The 24,071-nt window shown below is 35.5% G+C and overlaps 1 protein-coding gene across 4 annotated transcripts in view; it reads left to right on the forward strand.

Annotated features, from left to right (window-relative positions):
* Positions 1-24,071, forward strand: part of LOC124166353 (ras-specific guanine nucleotide-releasing factor 2-like) — a 590,936-nt gene that overhangs the window by 538,450 nt on the left and 28,415 nt on the right. For 3 of the 4 annotated variants that reach the window (XM_046543819.1, XM_046543821.1, XM_046543820.1), the window contains exons 10-18: positions 3,298-3,424; positions 3,602-3,708; positions 4,444-4,667; positions 8,724-8,873; positions 8,959-9,161; positions 10,959-11,095; positions 15,427-15,516; positions 21,102-21,323; positions 22,657-22,889. In XM_046543819.1, coding sequence (XP_046399775.1) covers positions 3,298-3,424; positions 3,602-3,708; positions 4,444-4,667; positions 8,724-8,873; positions 8,959-9,161; positions 10,959-11,095; positions 15,427-15,516; positions 21,102-21,323; positions 22,657-22,889 — 1,493 coding nt within the window. The remainder of the gene's footprint in view (positions 1-3,297; positions 3,425-3,601; positions 3,709-4,443; positions 4,668-8,723; positions 8,874-8,958; positions 9,162-10,958; positions 11,096-15,426; positions 15,517-21,101; positions 21,324-22,656; positions 22,890-24,071) is intronic. The other variant, XM_046543822.1, reaches the window with a different exon arrangement.

Raw genomic sequence — 24,071 nt, forward strand, 5'->3', positions numbered from 1 at the left:
TAGATCCTTTTTATTGATTAGCTTACTATAACACCATGAGGTGGATTTCGCCACACGTGTGTTGCCAAACATATTGACTAAAAATATTCTCTCGGGCTGAATCTCCGGCCGGATCAATCGTGGGCCTCCTTGCTGACCCTGACGGCCTGGACCTTTGAGAGTGAAAGCGAGAATATTTTGGGAGGCTGCAATGATGCGCAAAAACATATTCCTCATCCTCTAAAATTAAACCTCTTACGATGGACTCAATGTTACGCTCCCAACCATCTTTTAATGTGAGGTCATAAGCTGTTTCCATCTCGCGGGCCGAGTCACTAAAATATCAATAAAAATCACTTGTTTATGCTTGGATACTATCTAATTTCGCATGTTCAAATTCACGTGAATATGTGTGCTGCGTGTACCATGAAAAATTAATTATTGTGGCTCGCTTAGGTATTTTAATCTCCTTTGAAACATTATCAGTTAGCAATAAGGTTTCGCAAGATGGAGGGATTTTTATTATTTTAAGCTTTGTAACTGCAATTTGTAATGCAAGTTGTGCTCTTTATGTGACTTAACCCATATAATTTAGACCATTGCCTCAGAATGAATATATTATGATAAAAAAATCTCAATGCCAATAGAAATAGGATTGACTCCATGGTGTACTTGATGAACTCTTTGAGTATCTTGAAATAGCATTTGATCCTAAAGCATTTTTGGGACTTTCCTCTGTTCACGTAGAGACAAGATCAGTATTTTGTTAAATAATCCAGTTATTGTCATGGATTGCCAGTAGTGATTCGGACATTTTCCTGAATTTTAGGTACTCTTAAATTTCTAACATCAGATTTTTGGATGCACTTGGGTCCTGTGTAGCATTATCTTGTTAATTGAGTACCAATCAAGTAATAGCGTAAAATGGGAGTAGCTAAAAAACCACTCTAAAAACGAAGCCGGCAGGGATAAAAATAGAGCCAAATTATAGGTCACTCTCTACATTTTGAGCCTATTAGCGCATTGGTGGTGATCTCTGAAGTTGTATGCTTCATTTGATGATGGAAGAACCGATGGCTAATTGTATTGCAACGGCTTTGCTTTTCGTTTCGTGTGCCGAAAGATGGCCCCAGTTCCCCGTCACCCCGCGTATGACGTGGGCATCGACTAGAGATGACGCTTGTGCCTCGGCGAATAGTCTTTATTGATTCCTCAAATTACCTCCAGCAAAATAATGTCATTTATCGTAAATTATCACCTAATCATGTGAAAATTTTAAAATTACCCTCAAGGACAGTTCACAACGTCTAAATTATAACGTGGTTTAATTTTTGATTTGGTTGGTATAGTAGTGTGGAAACATAAATTTGGTAGTTTACATTTATAGGCAACTTTATGCGTGAAGAAATATGAAGCACATTTTTTTTATTTGTACTGAAATGGCTTTAATTCCTTGATATTAAATTTTACGCGAAGATGATTGACTATACCACCTGTTCAGATGAAGGGAATTAAAATGTATCCGTTGAACATTGATGTAATTATTCAAATATTTTAATTTTTTTGCTGCAATTTTCATTAATTTCGTTGGAATGAGGAAGTCAATTTTCTGTATCAACTTTAATTGCCTATATTTCTGAGCCATTAAAAAAATTACAATAACGCACCCCTTGTTTTAAATTTGAATGGGAAACTTAATTCACCTAACAATATTTTCTCATTCTTTCCGAAGTAGTTGCTTTCATTTCTCCTTCCCTTAGAAAATTAATCAACCATAGCTAAAATAATCAATTATTTGGAAGAAATATCTTTCTTTCGCTTTCCGTTCCAAATTCATACTTTTGTATTTTGAGAATGATTAGGCATTTGATTAATTTAATTATTTAATATCATTATGATGCGTGCGAAATTATATCAAGAAATAATCCTGGGAGATACACCATAGCCATCGACTGTGAACCCGAAGCAGCTGTTGTGGATGTAATAAATGTATCCCTTGAAGAGGCGTTGGAGATTCGATTCTGCGCATGCGCGTGCGTTTGGCCATCTTAAAACTCAACAAGTTGGTGAATATTTCTGTGCTGACAGTGTAAACAAGCCATTCTTTCAGGGATTATCAGTGAAATCGTTGTCCTGTGATTTATTTTTAGTCGTTGGTTGCCTAAGGTTTATGCTCAAGTAGTCTTGGAGTATACTTTGCAATCGAGAACAACATTTAAGGCGAAAATGGAACGAACGTATTGTGATTATGACTTTACCTAGGCTTCGAATTGGCTTATAGAATGCGTGTGTCTCGCCAAGTATCCCGAGCCATGATTGAAAAGTAATTATATCATTACCACATGCTGTCATTGTGAAATAACAGACGTTTACTGCTATAAACTCCCGTATCACTCGCACGTGGGGACGCTGCACAGCAGACGAAACGCCGAGCGCAACCGAGCCCTAGCTCCGCCGAGAAGACTACATTTGGTAGAGTAATATATATAATTATTGCAGTTCTAAGGTGTTTTCAAATCCAAATAACCTGCTCTTAGTTAATTTTATATTCTTGATCTTCGTTTAAGTCAACTTGCATATCTCGCCGAGCTACTAATATCCTTAGTGATATTGCTTAAGTGAGTGCAGCTCTTTGAAGGCCGTTACAACCGATTGACTCTTCATATTGGGATGCCGCCACATTAGGTCTCGTGTGAAAATTTAACTATTGCACCCAATATAAGTCCTATTGCAGTTTTTTAGACGAGAGTGTTATTTCGGCACGTATTGATTTTGCCGTAAGGGTCCTCTGAATTTTCTGCTACCCGCAGTACGTACCTGCTTTGCGGGACAATGTGTATCAGGCTATTACGTATATCAGTGTTGTAAACGGAATTGCTCGCAGTAGGTGTACCATAATGTACTAAGGTCATGAGTGTGGTTTTTCTCGCTACGTTGGCGCGGACAAAAATCATTTTATGGGCGTAAACGTAATATTCTGAATAAATTCCTCTGTTCGCGTTAGGAATTTAGAAATGATATTTAACTGTTTGTTTGTATTGATGTCTATTAATGGGTAGTGCGCAATATTAGCTGAATAAAAATATAATTCGTTTCTTTGTCCCGATATAATTTTATAGATGTGTGATATTGACTCCCGTTTCCAATTAAAATTTTTGGGCGATAAAAAAATTACAGATGAACAAATAAATCAATTTTTTGTTCTTATGTCTAAGTGACAATTTTTAGCGTAATTTTTCTAGTTATAATAATTAAAACTGTTTTTGGTGGTGTTTGCCTTCTGGATAATTGTATCTCATTATATGTTCATCATTGCAGGTAGCCTCATTCAAATTCCCTCGGACAAGCCAAAGACCCAACGTAGCCGTTTAGGAAATTTCAAGAGTGAAAAAGAAGCTTTAAGGCAGTGTTTTCTTTTCTCAAACCACTTGATCCTGGCTACAAGGTATGTATCATTTCATGCAAGAATTCTTTCATTGATAAAATTCTGGTGTATCCTACTATTTATTTGATCTATTAAGTTAAGTAGTTTCCTTTAATATGTTCTGTCATTTTCTCTGTAAAAATTGATGTTTTTCAATGTGGTGAGAGCATTGATGACTGTTATTTTTTTACTACACAGAACTTCTGGTGGACGGCTTCATTTAGTTCCAGATGTGGGAAAAATTCCTCTGGCAGATGCCCTCCTGATAGAGGACCCAAGTGACCACGGTGTAAATGATGATGATGGTAATATTGCACTAGTTGTGCTCAAACAGAACTCATGATTTTAAATTCAAGCCTATTTCTATATGCACCATTCCTTCTAACATATTCAGAACGTGATTTAATGAAAGCTTTTTCGAGATTGAAAGTGAATCTTTTTAACCATCCTGAAATGAAAATATTGGCTCTTTTCTTTGTGATAAGGGGTCACAGTGGTATCTGAAAATAGCATCTGATAGTAATAATGATGACAGGACTCTTGTTTACAATCTTGATGCTCCTTTTGTTGTGTATTGATCTGTAGATAATACCTTTGGATCGTACATTAAACAGTGAATATCATTTTGCTTCCTCTTTCACCGTTCTTACAAAAACTAATTAATTTTGTACTCAAGGATGCTATTTATTTCATATTAATGATCAGCTACTTGTTTTTTTAAGTATTAAAGATATTTAAATATTTCAAAATCTAATTTTGGTTTTGATTTGGAGGTTGAGTTAATTGTAATCATTTTCAAATACATTTTTATACCACTTACAGTAAATCAAATTAGGTACATTTTCAGTTATCAATTTTGGGAATGAGTCTCATTCTGTTCAGTTGATGAGTATCTAAAAATCATTTGAGAGAAAATGGTGATACCCTTAAAGCTTTCTACTTTAAAAATTCTTACTTACTGCTAAAGGAGAAATAGGAGTGGTGTTTCCCATGCCATTGAAGCTCAGTTAGCTTGATGCATTATTTTTATACCCCTCTAGAGTCGTCGGTGTGTTCAGTATCAAGCCAATCGAGTGGTATTAGTGAAACAAGCAGCAACGCCACGTCCAGTGGAAGTTCGCATCACGCAAGAGGTGCTTCCGGAGACTATCACAACCGAGACTTCAAAATCATCCTGGATGTGAAATCTGGCCCACAGGTGACTGTACACTTGGCAGCACCAACTATGCAAGAAAAAGCTGCGTGGATCAGTGATATTAGCCAGGTGAGTGCAGTTTCTGTGGACATACTTGAATCCTGGGATGAGTAGCTTGGGCTAAGCCAATTTGTATAAATAAGTATACTGGTATGTAGGCAGAGGGGAGGAAGTATAGTATTCTAAGGGATGGAGGTCTTAGCTGCTGATGGAGGAGTTTCAGGCTAAATACCAAGTGAAACCTTCGGACACTCCCAAACAAAATTTTCTCACAGTACAAGGTAGAGGCTAGCCACATTGACATAGTGGTGTCTGTTAGATTTCTCAAGTTAAGTGATGTTGGGCCTGGACCATGGACTTGGGAAGAAAGGATTGTACATTCGAGGAAATTTGTGTCCCCCCCTTATTGTTGCAGTGGGCAAATCGATCACTATACGGCAAATTGGGAGTTTATCCATCATCAACATCAGTTCTAGTGGTGCAGTAAAAATATTTTATTTGATGAGGCAAGCGTGTAATTTGGCACAGTTGTGTCGTGGACAAATCTATGCAATTCTACCTGAAGCACCATAACCTACGCCCAAGGGGTTGAGTGGTTGAGATTGTGGGGTGGATTATGACTTATGAGCAATTATTTTTAGAAATCATAATTTCATCCCAGACTTTTTTAACATAAAACAGGGCAGATAATAATGATGGTGAGATTTAAATTTTACTCTGGCTACTGGAAGTTGGGAAAAATATGTATATTTTCAATTTTTCCCATGTGGCTTTCAAAACATTAATCTGCCCTAAATATAAATAAAAAATTGCATCAAGTATAGGCATTGAATATCACCGCATATAAATTGATGATTATATATAATACTTAATTCATTGTCCACAGTTAGAAGTGCATTGATCTGTGTTCCTTACATAGGCAGATCTAGGAGGGGCTAGGGGGCATGTGTGCCTCCCAGGCACTTAAAAAATATGCAATATTTTTGATACGGTCCCATTATCATTGCATTCATTTTTTATTACAAGGTATCCTTGGTATCCAAGGTATCCCCCCCCAGGACAAAATCCTGGATACAGCCTTGGCTCCATATTTCAGCTCTGATTGCTATCAATTATGTAAACATTGCAGCATGACTTATTCGGTGATATTCACCATTCACATGATTATCAATCAGTTACATTGATGACAAATTATGCATAATGTTTTTTGTTACTGAAGTGAATGACCTTCAGAAAATGCATTTGGTTTTTTTGAAATGTCCTTCTTGATAACGGAAATGTACAAATAATTGGACTAAGGAAGTATACATATAAATTACTTCACCACCAAAGCAAAACAAAAATAAATTTAAGATATTCATTACGACTATGAAAGCATAAAATAAGGAGAAGAAAAGAAATTTTCCTATTGAGTTCAGTTTGAACGCAATGTTTTCCATGGGCGACTGCTTGCTTTGTGATCTAGGGGGCACTGATTCCATTAGCGATAGTAAGACAAACAAGTTTTAACGCAGTAGGCACGGGTCAGACCCAAACTTAGGCTAGAAGTATGACCATTCCTAACTCAACTGTGGTGATCTTGTCTGTTGTCTGCAACTGGCAGACAGGATGAACAAAGGGTTTTGCGTTGGACCAAGAAAGGTCTACGTGCCTGGGCACCTGAGTAAGGTCCACCCAACCATGCAGTCCATCTATCTTATTGAGGGTGGCTATGCGGCTGAGCCTGGGATGACCTCTAACCTCACCGCTCTAAATCAACCTAAGGATTGAATCACTAAGTGATTCATGCTGAAAGTAAGGAATGAGCCTAGGATCTACCTACAGCCTCCAAATTATTAAACTAAAATGGGGTTGTGTGAAATATTTAACATGCATGGTTTCAACACTTAGTGTCATTTCCCTGAAAACGACACAAAGTGTTGAAACAATGGTCGGTCGTTGAGTGTTATATTAAATAGCGTGGAAATTACCATTTGTGTTTGTTTCCTTGTAATGATATGAATTAACTATCAAAACTATATCAGGACAACATTATAATTTATTCTTGAGCTAAAATTCTGTGATAAATGTCAACTTGTATGATGCATTCATTGTCAGATCACCAGAGAGAATTTTCTGGGAATCAGTTTGGAAGTTATCAAGAAATCAAATTGACCATGATTTTCAAACATGAGGATGGGTAACATCTCCAAATTATTTGTAAGAGGCTCTCTCATGTGGAGAAAACCTCCTCAAGTTGTCCCTGCCAATTTGAGAAAAGTGGTGCCCACTGAGAAATTGATGTGACCAACCACTGCCCCCCCCCCCCCACACTTATATTAAATGGCTTATTCATAGCATTAGCTCCTTGAACTGAGTTGGCAGTTGCCGGAAGATTTTGATCAAAGAAATGACTATACAAAGATCTGATATTGTTATCTCTTTTGAGAATAAATGAAAGGGGGGGTTAACATTTCACATTGTACTCCACTTGAAATGGTAACATTTCTATAGCTCTGGTTATTTGAGTGACCTCCATTCTCCCCGTTGTTATAGTTATCTTATGTCAAAGGTTACATAAAGGATTAAGTCATGTCATACTCATTTTTGTTATTAGATCTTTTCATTGATTGGATGCTCAGCTATAAACCATTTTCAGGTGTACTAATTAGGGATGGTCGGATCCAGGATTTTTTCGGATCCAGATTCGGATCGGATCCTTAATTTTCCGAGCCGGATCTTTCAGATTGGATATTTTCAGATCCAAATGCATTTTCAAATTCCTGCTATTAAATGAAGTAATTATTCAAGTTTATTCTGGGTGCATGCAATGAAAGGAATGCTTGTTACATTTTCATTCACATTTTAATGTTTTTATAAATTAAATATCATTTTTATAGGCTTTCAAGTTGTTTTTTTAAAAACATCTTTACATGCTCAAGACCTAAACTGTTACACTTGGGTTTGGAAATGAAAATAGGAAAAATCTTCGGATACACCACTGAACAGTGGCGTAGGGAGAGGGGGAAGTCCAGGGGGTCCGGACCCTCCAAAATATAAAAACGCAATTACCTAATTTCTTTCATTAAAGGAAACAAAATATTGAAAAATTATAAGTTTACAATATATTTCTTTGAAAATGAAGTTTTTTCGACTATGAAGGGCGTTAAAATTAGTTTCAAACCCTCTACTTTGTACCCTGTTGTTTAAAAATTTTCGCTCCTGGTTTTTGACCTCCCCCCTAATGAAATTCTTGGCTAATTTAAAATTTCGGATCCAGATCCGATGTCTTCTGCAACTTTGGACCCGATTCATCCGATGAAGGGTAATATCCACGGATATTTGGATCTGAGGTATCCGATCCGACCATCCCTAGTACTAATGTGAGGAATATACTCTAATGCTCAAAATGTCCTACTGAGAATGTCTCAAGGAGTCCCTAGGTATTTGTTAACTGCAGTTCATTGCACAAAAGTTAAACATGTATGTGAATTTTATGAAAATATCTACAGATTAATTGGCCATCATACTGTTGGCATTTTGATGTCCATTTATTAAAGTAGCAATGACCTCAGGATGTCTCTTCCATTGGAGGCACCTAGTTCAAAAGTGTCATATGAAATTGGTGTCTCCAAGTTTCAAGAAAACTTGAAACCAATTAAACTTGATCTGGGTGATTTCAGAAATGACTGTAGTTCTTAGTCCTGGCACACAGTTAAGAATTAAGTCTAGGGGGTTTTGGAGCAACTAATACTAGGGGTATGGAATACGGGAGCTGTGGGTGCCCTCCCCCAGAAAATTTTTAAGATTACTGGTTCAACATGGAAAGTTTCACGGCTCTCTGAAGGATATTTTATTAATTCTTACACTATTCTATAAGTAACAGTAATCCAAATAAGTAAAATGGATTAAATTTTAAAATTCCTCTGAGTTCTGGGGGGGTAATATACCCCAAAACCCTCCCCCCTTGCTGTGCCACTGGTTCATACACAATCCATATGAGCTGTAGACATGTCCACTAAAACAGGATAGTATAATGGAAAAGTTATAGCTGGATATTGATGAATCAAATGTGCTGATTTATGTCTATAATAATACAAGGCACGTGTGATATTCTCTGAACTCTCTGTTTTTATTACATTTCAGTGCATGGATAATGTCCACTTCAATGACCTCCTCCACAGCTCCATGTCGGACACATCATCTGTAACTATGCCCCAGTCCATTAAAAATGACCCCAAACTATTCAAAGATGATGTTGACATTCGGTTCAGCAGGACACTCAATTCTTGCAAGGTAAGGGCTGGACTAATTATGGTGGCTAACAATTTGATGATTGTAAGCTTGCTTGTAAGTAATGCTAAATTGTCTTTTTTCTCAGGTTCCACAGATAAGATATGCCACTCCTGAGAGACTTTTAGAGCGGCTGACTGACCTTAGGTTTCTTTCTATTGATTTCCTTAATACTTTTTTACTCACATATCGTGTTTTCACTGATGGGGTGACTGTTTTGGAGGCTCTGAAGAAGGTGTTTTATAATTCTGATCCTCCTGAAGGTCAGGGTAATGCATTAGGCTCTATCATGTGAGTATATTATATTTATTTATTTCTTCTTTTAAATCTTCTAATTTATTAATGGAGATCTAGGTTCAAATCCTGGCTTAGCCAAAAGAGAATTTCATTTCATTAGTCAATAGTGAACTTCAATATGAATTTAAATTAATTTACACCACTGCACATGACTATTTACAATGTTAATTCTTGCATGCATCAAACTGTTTTACTTCTAAAAAGTAAAAAAAAATGTGTTTTCTTATATGGAAAACAAGTTTCTGGATCATGTGTAATGCTCCACTTTCATCTTTTATTTTTTTTAATGCATGATATGGCCTGGACAGAGCAGAAATTAAATGATATGTATCATGTATGATTAGATACTCTCCTGGGGAATAAATGCATGAATTTTTCTTGAGCTCATCACTGGGTAAGAAAATTGAAGGCACACAACGTTTTGGGCTCCAACTGGTCATCCATTCTCTGTGCTATTGATGCAAATTTGTAGCATACACCTACAGGACAGGCAAAAAATGAGCCTGACATGTTGGCTGCCTTCTTTTTTTACCCAGTGGCAAGCCAGACAAAATTTCATGCATAAAAGCATGTGTATCATTATAGAAATTATTATTCACACAATGATTAAATGGCTAAGCAGTCATAATTACTCTTAACCCTTAGACTGCGGAAACGTTTGTAGGCTGACTGTGGAAAAGCGTTTTTAAATGTTCAACTACTTCCCACGGTTTCCCAAAATTTTCACTGCTACCTGGGTAGGACCCAAATGCACTTTCTCTTACTGTATGGATCGCTAATGCGGCGTAACTCTCCTTGGCCATTCCAGAAAACAAAATGTTTAAAAACGTTCCCATAGTCTAAGGGTTAAGGAAAAACATAGCAATATGACCACACATATATCTACTTGTTATTTGAGCTCTTATCTTATTTACATCAGAGGAAATCCATGGTATCAATATAGGAATTACTCCTTAAGCCCCAACATCAAGGGAAACATTTCTTGCTGAAGCCATTAATTTAACACTTTAAACCAAGCTTAATCTATGAATGGTACACCAGGTCAAGTGTCATATGAGCCCTCCTGTTGGAAAATTAGCATAAAATGGATTATTTAATGCAAAATTTTTCATCCATAGCACCGAAAATTCTTCAGATGCAATTAGTTCATAAATATGTGATGCATGTTTTCCCCGGAACTTCCTGCTTCGAAAAATTGTTTGGATCTGCCTTTTGGTGACATTAATATACTGAAAAAGAGGATCCTTCATATTCTCATATTGTATTTATATTTGTGGTATCAATTAATCCATATGGATTACATATATGTTCTGATTGAATAAAATATACTCACCGAGAATGTTTTTTTGTTTTTAACTCCATTTTGAGGAGGCAATGCATATACCAGTGTGAACTATGTAGATCAATAATCTTTATTTTTATTCTTGAATCGATTGCAATTAACATACCTAATTCTCGATGAAATAGCTCAAATTAACAAATAGATGAAATAGCTCAGTTGTATACCAAAGACTATTGATATAGAAATGTGGAACATAAGAGCACATGGTTTGGAATTCATCATCAGACCTTTATCTATGTTGATTAGCATGCCTTCTCTCCAAGATTGTTCACCCTATATTACATGATATCACATTAGAGCTTTTTAATTGAGAAATATGTGCTAACAAAGTGAAGCTGCTGTAAAATAATGTTTAGATTCATGCTTTGGGTCATTTTTACTTGAATTGTACACATCTTATAATTGTGATCTTCAATATTAATAACCTGACGTTGTTTTCTTATTCTAAGGTCCCTTGATGTACTGACAAGTGGGCGAGATGAGCACGGTACTTCACATTCAGGTGGCTTTTCTCATCTGTATGACGGAGAGAGAAGACGCAGTAGTGTATCACCTAGACGTACTAGTGGCGCCAGCTCTGTGTCAGGTCTGAGGAACTAATCTTTGCCTATTCACCCTCGTATTTGTTTTTCAATATGGATGTGCAGATATTGATCACACTTTTAACCCCAAGTTCATCTCTTTGACAAACTTTTCATATGTATAAATTATCATACCCTAGTGTTTTGTTAGTTTCTTAAGTTACGGTATTTAGCCACTTTACATTTTCTCTTCAGTATGTGTACCTATTATTTTAGTGAAATGATGTTTAATTTTATATTTGGCTATACTTTCTCTGCCGTAAATAATACTTCTTTGATCTATTTTATAAAAACATGTAGTCTTACTAATCAAATTTATGGAAGTTATTTCCTTTATCCAATATCCGTTTTGAGTCTTCATCCATTTGGAAAATTTTTCCTCAAATTAGAAACTGTGTCTTAAAAAAATTATTTTTCTTGTATATTCAGTCTGATTAAAAAAGCTATTTGTAGAACCTTGCATAGTTTTAGAACACTCACAGATGGAACTAGCTGTTAAATTTTAATTTTGAAGCCAGAGAGACAGCAGCTATTGGGCCAAGATCCATAGATCCCTCTACATATTATGGAGTTTAAAGATATATTCGAAGAAACTGTTATGGATAGAATCTTATATCCGTCAGCTTCTTTTAGAATGAGGGGGAACCCAAAAATAACTGGACAGAAATTGCAGTGCATCACCCTAATAGTTTGGGCTTCTCCCACTAGAGGGGTGTTAATTCATCATTTCTGACTCAGTATGTGAAACGGTGTAGGTTTAGATGGTTATAGCAAGCCCGTGTCACATATTACATTCAAAAAGTTTTTTGATCTCTAAGATTTTTGAAGTGGCTGATATTCAAGAATAGCGTGCAACATTGAAATTTTGTTCTCTGCTCAGTAAAAGTGAGTCGGACATAGTTAATATTTTGTCCACAGCTTATAAAGAACACGCCTTAAAAAGAACTCAAGTGCATGAGTAGAATTCGCAACTCATATAAGTGGCAACATGTCGATTAAAGGCATTCGATTTTTGAAGTGGCTGATATTCGAGAACAGTGTGCAACGTTGAAATTTTGTTCTCTGCTCGGTGAAAGACATTCGATGCACGGGCCAGCATTCCAGGTCCAGAACTGATGGAAACATGGAAAAATATTCTGGTTCATGTCTACGAGGATAATGGGCATACTGCAGACTGACAAACTCGCAGAAAAATCTGGTCTTTCTTGAGTTCATTGCAGTGAATTTAGGCTGAAGATTAGCAAATGAAACGAATCGCGGCGAAATTCATCCCCCATCCCTGACCAAAATGCGGCACGTGTTATTGCTTGCTGCAACTTGAGTTTTTGGTAAAAAAATGAGTGACACAGCTTCCCCACCCACCCTACTCACCAGATCTCGCACATTGTGATATCCTTTTTGTTCCCCTGGATGAAAATGGTGATGGAAAGGAAATGCTATGGTCACGTGGGAGGTGAAAACAGAATCGAAAGGCTGAAAGGCATTGGAAACGATGAGTGCCTAAGGTGTTTTGCGTAGTGGAAAAAATATTTTAACCATTGTCAGGGACGGCCCTAGCAGGTGCGGGGCTAGGGGCGAACCTTCAGTGCGGGGCCCTTCACTTAAAATATTAAACTCTATACCCCATCTACAAACTCAAGCATTTTCAATCCCTACCAGTCTCTGGCTAAGTATGTGACAAACGCAATTGCACAATAAAAATTACTGCATTATTATTCCTTTATCATAATACATATTATTTTTTGTCTAGCACGGACTTAGCAATACGGTAATAGTTGAAATTGCGTTTTCAAAACTATCATATATTTTAATTTTTTTTCACTAACGCGGGGCCCGGGGCGGTCGCCCCGCCCTAAGGCCGGCCTTGACCATTGTATCAGTTTAACTGGAGAGTACTTCGAAGTTGACAAACGTTTGTATTAGAAAAAATTAAATTTTGAATTTTTTCAAATTGCGTCCAGTTATTCTTGTGTCCCCCCTCGTAGTAAATGGTGTGTATACAGGCAACTTCCAGCTCTCCCTTGCAACATGTGTGCTTTGTTGGATTTCAATAGGATCAATATGGATTCATTATTCTTTAGGAGTGATAGCTATGTGCTAGTCATTTCAGGAATATCATGCCTCAATGGAAATCATTTTAGTTCTTCAGCTCTGGACAATTTTCCATTGCAAACCATCGTATCTGCATCAATACCACCATTGAACAATGGTTTCTGTCTTTAAGTTAACTATGATAGAGATTTTTCATTTATTTCATGATAGTATAATGCCATACCCATGTTCTTTTGCCACCACTAAGTATTCATGTCCAAACATTTACAAAATCTTTCGTCAGAATTGCATGTTATTAGACTCCCTATCACATCAGCTTTCATGTTACTTAGGTATTTCACCCCTCAATCTTTTAAACCAATCTATTGACGAATGGAAGTGACCTGATGTGCTACATATAATTTATGGAGCTTTTAAGGCATGCATAAAAAAATAGTGTAGTTTAAAATAGTCTTTAGTCTTAATCTCTTTTCACACATTCTTTTGCCCTCTCATTCCTGACTGCTAATTACAAATTATCCTCTGCTGTGAAGCAAATAAGTGAAACCCCAACCCATTACTCAGAATATTTGTTCACTAAAGTCCCCCTAGTTTCACATAGCATACACCCTTAGCACTAATGGATGACCATACCATCAATGAAATAAAAATTAGCCTGTGACTCAAACTAGCTCCATCACAAAGAAATTGGTTAATGAATTAGTTGTTTGAAATTTTTATCCAACCCAGAGTTCTAGGATAGTAATTTTTGGAAAAAGTCAGTCATCTGAGAGTTAGTTTGTTTTTTATTATCCATTTTAATTAATAGGGTAACCAAGCAATTTTATTCAATAGAAATACTTAAATTCACCCAATGTTAGAAATGAATCAGGTTCAAAGGAGACTACCTTAAGTTCATAATTGAATAGATTTGTGTGAATAACCATCAGATTAAGAGACGGCACAATCAAATACTTACCTCAAAAAATTAATTACATATATCCTATATTTGATTCTCCAGAAGAAATGGAGACCTTGGCTAAATATTCCGTAAAATATTTTTCAAGCATAAGCACCAATTTTAAAGGGAATTTAGATTTTCTTTATTATTGCAAAGGCATTTCAAAATTTATGTTCAAATTGACCATACTGTACATTTTACATTGCTCCTAAGCTGTGAATGTGCTTTCAGGTAATCATATTATTCACCTTACAATGTGGATAGCACAGCACCATGATTTTAAATAACCATAGCCTTTTGAGGCTGCCTTCAGGCACCCACCTGAAACCACCCTCTACAAACCTCTACCTGAAAGCCTCCTGAGTTTGATTTGATCAAAACCGTGTTATTCTGTTGGGTAAACAAATCCTTTGAAATGTTTTCCTGAAGTCTGAAAAGGAACTTAAGATTCAAGATGATTAGTTATTCAAACCTTTGCTATGTCAGTTGTAGCATTTTCAAGCCTTGGTAAAGGATGAAATCTTTTATGAAAGTGATAGAAGAGAAATAAATCATCATGTTTAATTTGATGATCACCAATCATTAATTGCATTATAGCCATGTGATAATTGCCTTCAGTCTACCAGTTGAGTATGGTGCTAGTAGGTAGTTACTCAGTGGTGTTTTATATTCTCAACAGTCAATGGAGAAGACCTGACTAAATTAGGTAGTGCATTAATGCAATTATTGCCTGTAATTACCGTCAATACTTTTTCAGATGCGAAATACATTTTTTATTATAGCCCACACAATTTTTGCCTCTGTGATTAGTTGAGATCCTTTGACAACCAATTAGCCCATTCAATCAAAATCTATAACGTCTGAAATACTACAATCTAATTATGCTAACTTATAAATCAGACTCTCTAGTTTTTGGCTTTGGCTTCGTAAAATTGCACCTTGCGGACAATTGTAGCTTTGATGTATTTAACACCATTACAGAGTATTTTGCAGCAAAATATGTATATTGATGGCTTACAAAAATCTAAGACTAGCCTTTTTTCAATTTCTTATATTTTCTATTCTGTATTGATTTTTTTATTCATAAATTGTATTTAATCTGGGCACTAAATGTGAAAAACAAATCCTCGTAATGCTGTGCAAGAAATTATAGCTATATTATGGATTTTAGATATTTTTCTCTGTATTTATTTATATCTTTAATATTTTTCGTACTCTTTTTCATTTGAATATTTTCAAAAATCTCTGTTGAGGTATGTTTAATTAAATTAGTTGTATGTATTTTATTTTTTATGCCAGGCTAAATGTAGTGTGTCTTATAACATTTGAGAAACTAATTTCCAGGTTATGGATCTGAGAGCGACAGAGACCGAAGCCACAGTTATGACTCACAGGCATTTCCTAAAGGTCACTGGAGATGCAGTTTTAGGAAGTGTAAGAATAGTGGAATCTTGCCTTGTAGCTGCACATTCTCATTTTCTGAATCTTATGCCTGTCGTAGATATTGTCTTTTAGAGAAAGCTTGGTGTAGAACTCCCAGCCAAATTAGTTTTTATTGCCCTCATGATAGCATTTAAATTTTACTAATTTACTGGCTGTAGAATAGATCATACTATGCTTATCTTCTTAATATCTTATATATTTTATAAATCTGGTCAAGTATGTCCCCTTCTCTGTGTACATAAAACAAGCTGAATTTATTATTCATGTTTGCTTTAACCTTTTGTTCAGTCATAAAATAAAATTATTTGCCTCCTTTTTAAAAATGAAATTTCATTAAAAAATGAATTAATTATCTTCTTTATATGTATTGCTCAATCATTTTTATAATGAAACTACACTCATGATATCCTCATATCTGGATGTAGTTGGCTATCAAACACCTAAAACTAACCCATTGGCATAGAATATTAGTGGCAGGTATGATTTATTTTGTAAGTTTCCAAATCAACAGTCCTCATGCATAAACGTCTTATCAATTTTTGCTCAGCTAAGTCTTGATCTTAAATTTTCAGTTTAAAAAAATATTGAAAAAACTACTAAAATCAGTTCTTTTTCATGCCATTAGAGATCAATATTGTTTATGATAAATCCAGAAAATACATGTATTTAATGGGCTAAATATTGATTCTATCACTTATTTTTGTACAGTACTTGGTTCCATAAAATTCCATTTCTAAATTATTGCAGTATTTTGAAATAATATCTGTAAATAACCATTTCTTACTGTAGGAGATCATAACTTAAACTTGTCTTTCTTACTTTAGGGTTAAGTATTACTATAACAAATAAGTCTATATGTTTTTAGGTGAAATTAATTCATAAAATATGCATCAACATTTATAAATATAACTAAAATTGAAGGAGGGAAAGTTTTTTCGCCCTATTAACTCAAACAAATTTTGCCACTTAGCTTTAATTACCACTGGTGTAATTCATTAAAAAGTCCTCTGTTCTAAGCATAACTGTATGTCCACTGGATATAGAAAAGTCAATTTACTTGATGATTGAGAGATAAAAATATAGTAAAATAATATATAATTCTCATTGTCATATCTATCTGCAGTATCAGCTAGTTTCTGAAGCAGATCATCTATCCAAGATACTGATATCGTATCAAAGCATCACATAGCATTTTTAGTTTTCGCCTTGATTAGTGCCTATGTAAACTATTCTTGTGCAATGCTCTGTGGCTCCTTTTAATTTTTTATAGGTATTAACTTTAAAAAGCTAAGGTTTGCTTGATTTTTTAAGACAATGAGAAGTAAATGAATGGCATTTTTTACTTTTATTTTCCGCTCAGTAGCAATGCCAATCATAGAATTAGTACCTACCTACCTTTGCTTTAAAGTGATATGTTTCCTGGTCAATGAATTCTGAAATCACTCCTCCTTTGTGCATTCAGTGTCTCATGTATCAAAGCTATTCCAATAGCCCATTTCACATACATATGATTTGTTGATTATTTCATCATCGCTAGTGGTAGTTAATTAGGTAGGCTCATTGATTTATGTGGTGGATCAATATGTGTGGTGATCCTTAGGTGCAAACTAAATATAACTTATATATTTCTATAGCTGAAGCTCCAAATAATGCACACTGCATTTTTATGGGCAATATTCCCATTTCCTTTTTATTCTTATTTCTTTGTCCAATGTATTCAGTGCATTTCTTCTGGTGACAAATTTGTCAGGTTTCCTGAACAATTACAGTTTTAATTAAGTGAGCCAAAAATACCAATTGACAGCATCATAGTTTTCATTTATGGGCAGCATTAAATTGCTGCTTTGGCTTCTAGTATGTTCTCCTGAATTGAGGACTTGAGACACCCATGTGTCAAGTTAGGGTTGGGTGTTCAATAAGACTTGTAATCTCTTATGGAATAGGAATACCCTTTCTATCAAAAGCACATTGAACAATATCAACCATGGTAACAGCTCTAAATAGAACTATATGTACATATCAATATGCAGTCAATACATATGTAATTAACATTATTTAAATAAAAGATGGTGGCACTTTTCCACAATATTTTAATGCGTACGACGTGTTTCGGCTTACAGAGACATCATCTGGTACAAGACCTTCTTACATTTAAACATCACCTTTATACCTTTGAGAAAGGGGTGGGGGAGGATCTCACATGTTTGAAGAAGGGGTGGGAAACAGGCGTACAGAGTGGAGACAGTGAGAAAGGTACAACTAAAGAGATACTAGAAAACCCTAGGTGTAAGGAGGACTCTAGGTATAACTGTATATTAACGACACCTGGGGAGAACTACAGAAAGGAGGGGGTAAAAAGAGAGGCTACGTGTCATAAGAAATGGAAAAGCAGGAGTAAGTAGTGAAGCAGGAAAGAGGCGGGGGAGAGGAGTCCTCGAAGGGTAACTGAGTACATAATTAGTGAGAATTAGCAGGGGTAACATAAATGCCCTTCTTTCTCATTTGAGTGATAGTTAGAATGCAACATGCATTCAGCTTGAAAAAGTTATTCTTATGGTTTTAGATAGAGGGAAACTGCCCACTCTCCATTGGACTTATGCTTACCCTGTAGTGCACAGTGGATTAACTTCCACCTCATCATTTTCTAAGACCTCTCACCTTAGAAGTGCATCAAGTGTGCACTCATATGATTTGGTTCTTTTCAGAGGAATCACACACATGCAATCTGCTTGTTCACCATAGGGTTTAGATAATAAATAGATCCACATTTTTACCTTTCTTGACCCATTTCCTACTTTTAAAGATCATGGAAAAAACTTGATGGCCTTAAACTTTTGAAGATAAGTTTATGAGGTCAAAAACTCATACAGAGTGGGTCATGGCTTCTTTTCTGCTCCTTAGCATCTCTAGAACATTGACCATGCATGGTTCATTGCTGTTGGCAATATTGTGAGCCATTCCTTCCCTCAATGAGTCATTATCCCAAAATGAGTAAATCAAGAGCGACTCTAGTGACCTCTCCGACTCATGAAAGAGGATGGGGTTGGTGTGGTGGTTAGAGTTCTGCCTTCCCACCCTGTGGATCCGAGTTCAGATGCCAGTGTCGGCAGAGATTTTTCAGACTGCCCAATCCCTATTTGGGTGCTTTTTGGAAGGTATTTCAAGGGCAGCACTTCATCTGGTGATTGGGACATCAACACTTCTTGTCCCGGTGCCCTTTACATTTGACTAACCCATAAGGCCAACCATGTTTAGCATTTTTGTGGGGAAGGTGCAAGTATACAATTAAACTCACACAATGGTAGAACTGATGACTGGTTTTAAATACACATATTTATTATAAACATGTATTATTTAAATTTATATTATTTTTTCAGAACAACAACTTGGTCCAAATACTTAAAAATAATTCTGTTGAGGAGCGTCACTAATCACAATGCAAAACACATAAAAATATGCGACCGGACCACCACCGAATACAGAAACATACTTTTATGTGAGCAGATTATTTTGTGTTAAGCCAAGGTCCCCTTGGCACCTTTTGATTAGAGGGGTTATGCCGATGCTGGGTTTCTCTCCACCCTTCCTTCCCTATCCTTCTCTTGGTGCAAGTTACCTTAGCTATCAGTCCCCTCTTCCTAATACTGTACCATACCAACTCATGAAAAATGGGCTGCAACTTTTGCAATTTCTTCGTATTAAACTAGCAAAGGAATAACTGCACTAGGAATTTTTTTTCCATTGCAACTCATATTTTCATTCCATTTACTTAATTCTTTTAATGCAGGGCATTTTTGTTTCTGAGTGAACAGCCCCATTCCCTGTTCATTTGATAGTCCTGCAGTTACTATTTATTTGCTATTTATCAGCGGTAGCCCATAACTTTTCAAGGTGGTTTAGTGCTGAACCATGGCAGTAGTCACCTCTTTAAGGGGTTCAAACTCTCCCATATTTTTTAGGGAAATTTAATCTAAAGTGAAACCCTTTTATTTAAACTCCCCCTAAATGTACCCCACCTTAAATGACACTATTTTGAAGAATTTTTCTGACTTCGGAATTTTTGTGGACTGACCAAATATATCCCAGTACAGCATTCTATACCTCCACCTCCATTTCTCTCTCCCTCGCAAATTAATCAGAGAATAACTTCTTAGTAATGATGTTGGTATTTTTATGCTCCTTTGCTAATTAACCAGGTTTTACTGAGAAAAGACATGATGGTGCTGACACAGAAAGCTTATAGAACAACATGTACAGTTATCTTTCTTAATCTGCATAAAAAATCTGATTCAGCCCTTTACAGAAATGTTTTTCATTGTGAAATAACTCAGCTTACTGAAATGTCAAGAAAAATTTATCCCATCAGTACACCAGTAGCATCAGATTTTATTTATATACTTATTTCTCACTTCATTTGTGGCCAAACATTGACGTATTTGTGATTTTCCCTTCCATTTCATAATTTGAGTTTTCATCACTCAAACTATGCCATTAACAAGATTTATAGTTATGATAGAAGGCAATGGATTTTACAGTTAAAAGTGTGCAAATGGCTAACTGAAGGATGCATACTAGCAACAGGAACATAAAATTGATCCCAGAATGTATGCAATATTAGGAAGGTTTTCAGGAATTGATTACTTTCACAGTTATAAATTTAGGGTTATTTCATTTCTGATGTTTTAAATATATATGTGTATATATTTATGCAGGAATTTAACAATATTGTGTTTTCAATGCACAACCAGTTTCATTGAACAACACATTATGATTTTGACGGTTGGATTAAACCACTAAAAAATTAAAAACCTGTTTTAGAGAAATTCTTGCACAAAATTTACAAAAAAACATCAGTTACATCAAAGCCTACCCATTATGAGAAGCACAATTAAGAGCACTCACTAAGTAGGCTGTGAATGTGTCAATCAACAAGGCTTTTATAGGTAAATATTTATTAAATTTAACTTAATTTTGACTTAGGCATCATTTTATTTCTTGCCATAAAAATTATTTTGAAAAAGATTTTTTTTATTACAACTGGGATGAGTAGGAAAACTTGTGAAATTATTCAGTGATGCATGTTGGAAAGAACAGTAACCACTGTATCAAACCAAATTGCAATGCATGACTGGCTTTTTAATACAAAATTTTTATAGGAGCTTCATTGCCTTTGGATTTAACCACACAGTTCTACCACTTAACTATATTTGCAGGCTGAAAATATATTTAACTCAAGTCGAGTTGGAAGTGGTTATTGCAACGTAATGTCTTCTTCTCAGGTTTTAAGGCACAAAATATGATTAGATCTTGAATTTCAAAACACTAGAGCAAGTAATGGTATCTTTAGTATTCAAAAAGTTTAAATATGTATTCTTAAATTTCATATGTTTGGAAAAGTATCTTTTGGAATGTCCTTCTGCTCTATATGACTGTATGCACCATAGTTTGAAAATTCATTTTAATCTTTCTCTCTCTATTAGCACAAAACATTTCATTGGTTTGCTTTCCTTAATTGAACATCAAGTAATTTATAGTCAAGGTGTACATCTTTTTCTCTTGAAATATTCTCTTCTTAGTTGAGGAGGAGCAACGGGAATTGGGATTACAGCAGATTCGTGAGGGTCCCATGATATTTGGATACCATGCCTCCCCTTCCAATTCTCCAATGCCATCTCCATCCACAACTCATCGAAAGAGTGTAACGCTTAGAGTAGGTGCTGAGCCAGAGGACACACAGCATCTTCTTACCATTCCAAAGACAACAATAGCTGTATCCTCGAGTGCTGAGACTCTTACAGGTATGATTTTCAATGCTTTAAGGTCTGTGTGAATGTTATAAATGTTATAGAAAACCCTCAATAACTCCACTTATAAGTTGTCATGGAAAATAACCATTAATGGGTGGTTGTTTATGTTTGGGGGACGAAAAAGAGAGAACACGGAAGTTTATATAATCCTTTTGTACTTAAAAAGATAAAGAGGAAGAATAAAGAAGTAAACAAAACTGTAAGTAGTGATAAGATACTTACCTAATTCTATCGCTACAATACGATAACATTAACGCATACCAGTCAATGTCTGATCACATTAACGATTTTGGTGGACTGGAACAGAAAATGCACAAAATCATGAATCAAATTAGAAGAGGTTCTATATCCTGTTAACACATTCAATGTGGGCCCGATTTTGATTAAAGTGGTCAAAATCGGCTGTTGAAATAAGAAAGAAAAATAGAGGGAGATTTCTGCACCATAACCTCCGTTCTAATACTGCTTTTTACAAACTGCACACACGGTTCGAAAGATGGAAGCTTGCTGAAGGCCATATATATAATTGGAAGACTCGGAAGTGAATATTAGTCACGTACGGAGGCAGAGAAAGGGCTCCCTACCCGACCGGAGGAGCATATCAATTGACATGCTCTGTATCTCAGCTTGGACGGGACTTCCTCAATGGACGTGCTCCACACTGAATGTGTTAAATAACTTTTAATGTATCGTAACCCGAGTTATTTTTTTCTTGTGTCATCCATTGATTTTTAAGAAAAGTCATACCAGATCATGATGAATAATTATTTTATATAATGTTAATAAAACAAGTGATATCCACTTAAATACATCATGAGAAACATCCAATACATACATTTTTAGTTTTCCTTTAATTAAGATCACTTTACTCATTTCACTCTGTTCAGAGTATGAGCATTATCAGTGGTGTCATGGTGCCGGAAAATGCCGGAACGTCATTCCGACACTGGTTAAGAAAAGACATAATAGTCAAATAACACTTTTATCAATTTTGGTGCCTTAAAATATCTAATATGTACATTTGCAACCAAAACAAAAATTTATTTTAAAATATGCAGACGTGACTTGTAATAAAAAAATACACAGAGTAATATTTCACTTGTAAAAAAAGTTAAGGAAAATGCATTCCGGCACTGCTAATTTTTTCATAACACCACTGCTTAAAACTTAAAATTTTTTAAGTTGTTTGAAATCATTTCAGGGGATATTTCATGATCCACATGTTAGTGCATCTAGTTGAAATCACTTTTTCAAGTGCAAATGTATGTAAGTGGATGGGGCCTATCATGCGATTAATTTGTTTCTTTTTTTCTGAAATCTCAAGACACAACAATAAGTGCTCCATCATCCCCCAGCAATTTGAGCAGTGTCACACTTGTTGGTTCCAACAATGAAGTGAATGCACAAGAAGCAGAACAACCTACAAAGGAGACTGAACCACAGCCAAAGAATGAGGAAACCACTGTCAAGCCAGAATCACAAGAAAAGACAGAGAAAACTCCTTCTCCAGCAGCAGAAACTCCAAAAGCCCGTGTGACAGTCATTAGAACAATTGCTGTGAGTAAAGCTTTTGTAATATAAATACTTTTATTGCCAGTTTAATTAATCTTATTATTGAACTTAAATATTTTAAAATACACATTAGCCATTTAGTATATTCCTGATCTGATGGAACCAGCATATGATGTATGATTTGAAAAAATCATTGGCTATTCACTTTGGTATGGTAAAAACATCATCAAGTAATTTGATGTAATTACAATGTCGCCAATGCAAATGTATTTCTATTTTCAGTATTCCTATTTTTTTAAATATGTATTATTCATTCACACCTGTAGCCATGAATTTATTCACACTGTAATTACCACATAATTCAGAAATTCGAATTCAAAACTAGAATTCCTAAATAATTAATCTAATGGTTTGAGATTAATTAGAAAATCGATGTATGATATACCTCTTTCATGCGATAGGAGGTCTTGCTTACCTTCCAGCTACTTGGGAGAAGTAACTCAGATTTTAATAGAGAAACAGAAGATGCTTGCCTCTCTTATGTCAATAAATTGTTGATGTAGCTGAAATCATGTTACCTAAATATAATTCAGATGAGAAAACAAATAAATAAAAAGCATGGATGGAGTGAATAGTTGGTAGATAGGATATTCTGGAAACTGTAATTTCTGCAGAGGAAGATAGTTTTTGAGACTTTGAATATTGTTATCAATTTTGTCATCTAATTCTATCACTTCTCCCTATTTCCAACAATGCTAAAATTTTCACTGTCCCTATCATTTTGCAATAATGGATGCATGAGTAATTTCATTCGCAAATTACCAAATTCGTTTTTGGCATTGGATTGAATTACATGATAATGAATAGGGTGGTTTCCTACTATTTTTTTATTGCCTAAATCGAAAGATTATTACTCCTGGATTACGAATTTCACGCTTTTAGATTTTTAAATGACGATATCTATTTTTCGCGACTAAACGAAAAGTGAAAATTTCAAGCGCGCGAAAACGCGACGGCTAAGTAGGAATGATGGGAAAAAGTCCGTGTGACGTATTTCTGGTTCCCCCTGCCACCTTGTGAGGTGACCTTAGGGCAAGGCTTGAATGCTGATACGACGCTGGCTGCTAGCAGGTAGCTGAGTACCCTGCTATCTGGTAGCGCTTGGCTTAAATAAGGATTATTATTCCCCTATCAAACGAAGGAAACTTTCTGAACTAAGGCATTATT

Source organism: Ischnura elegans, chromosome 10 (genome assembly GCF_921293095.1).
Source record: "Ischnura elegans chromosome 10, ioIscEleg1.1, whole genome shotgun sequence".
Taxonomy (NCBI): Eukaryota; Metazoa; Arthropoda; class Insecta; order Odonata; family Coenagrionidae; genus Ischnura; species Ischnura elegans.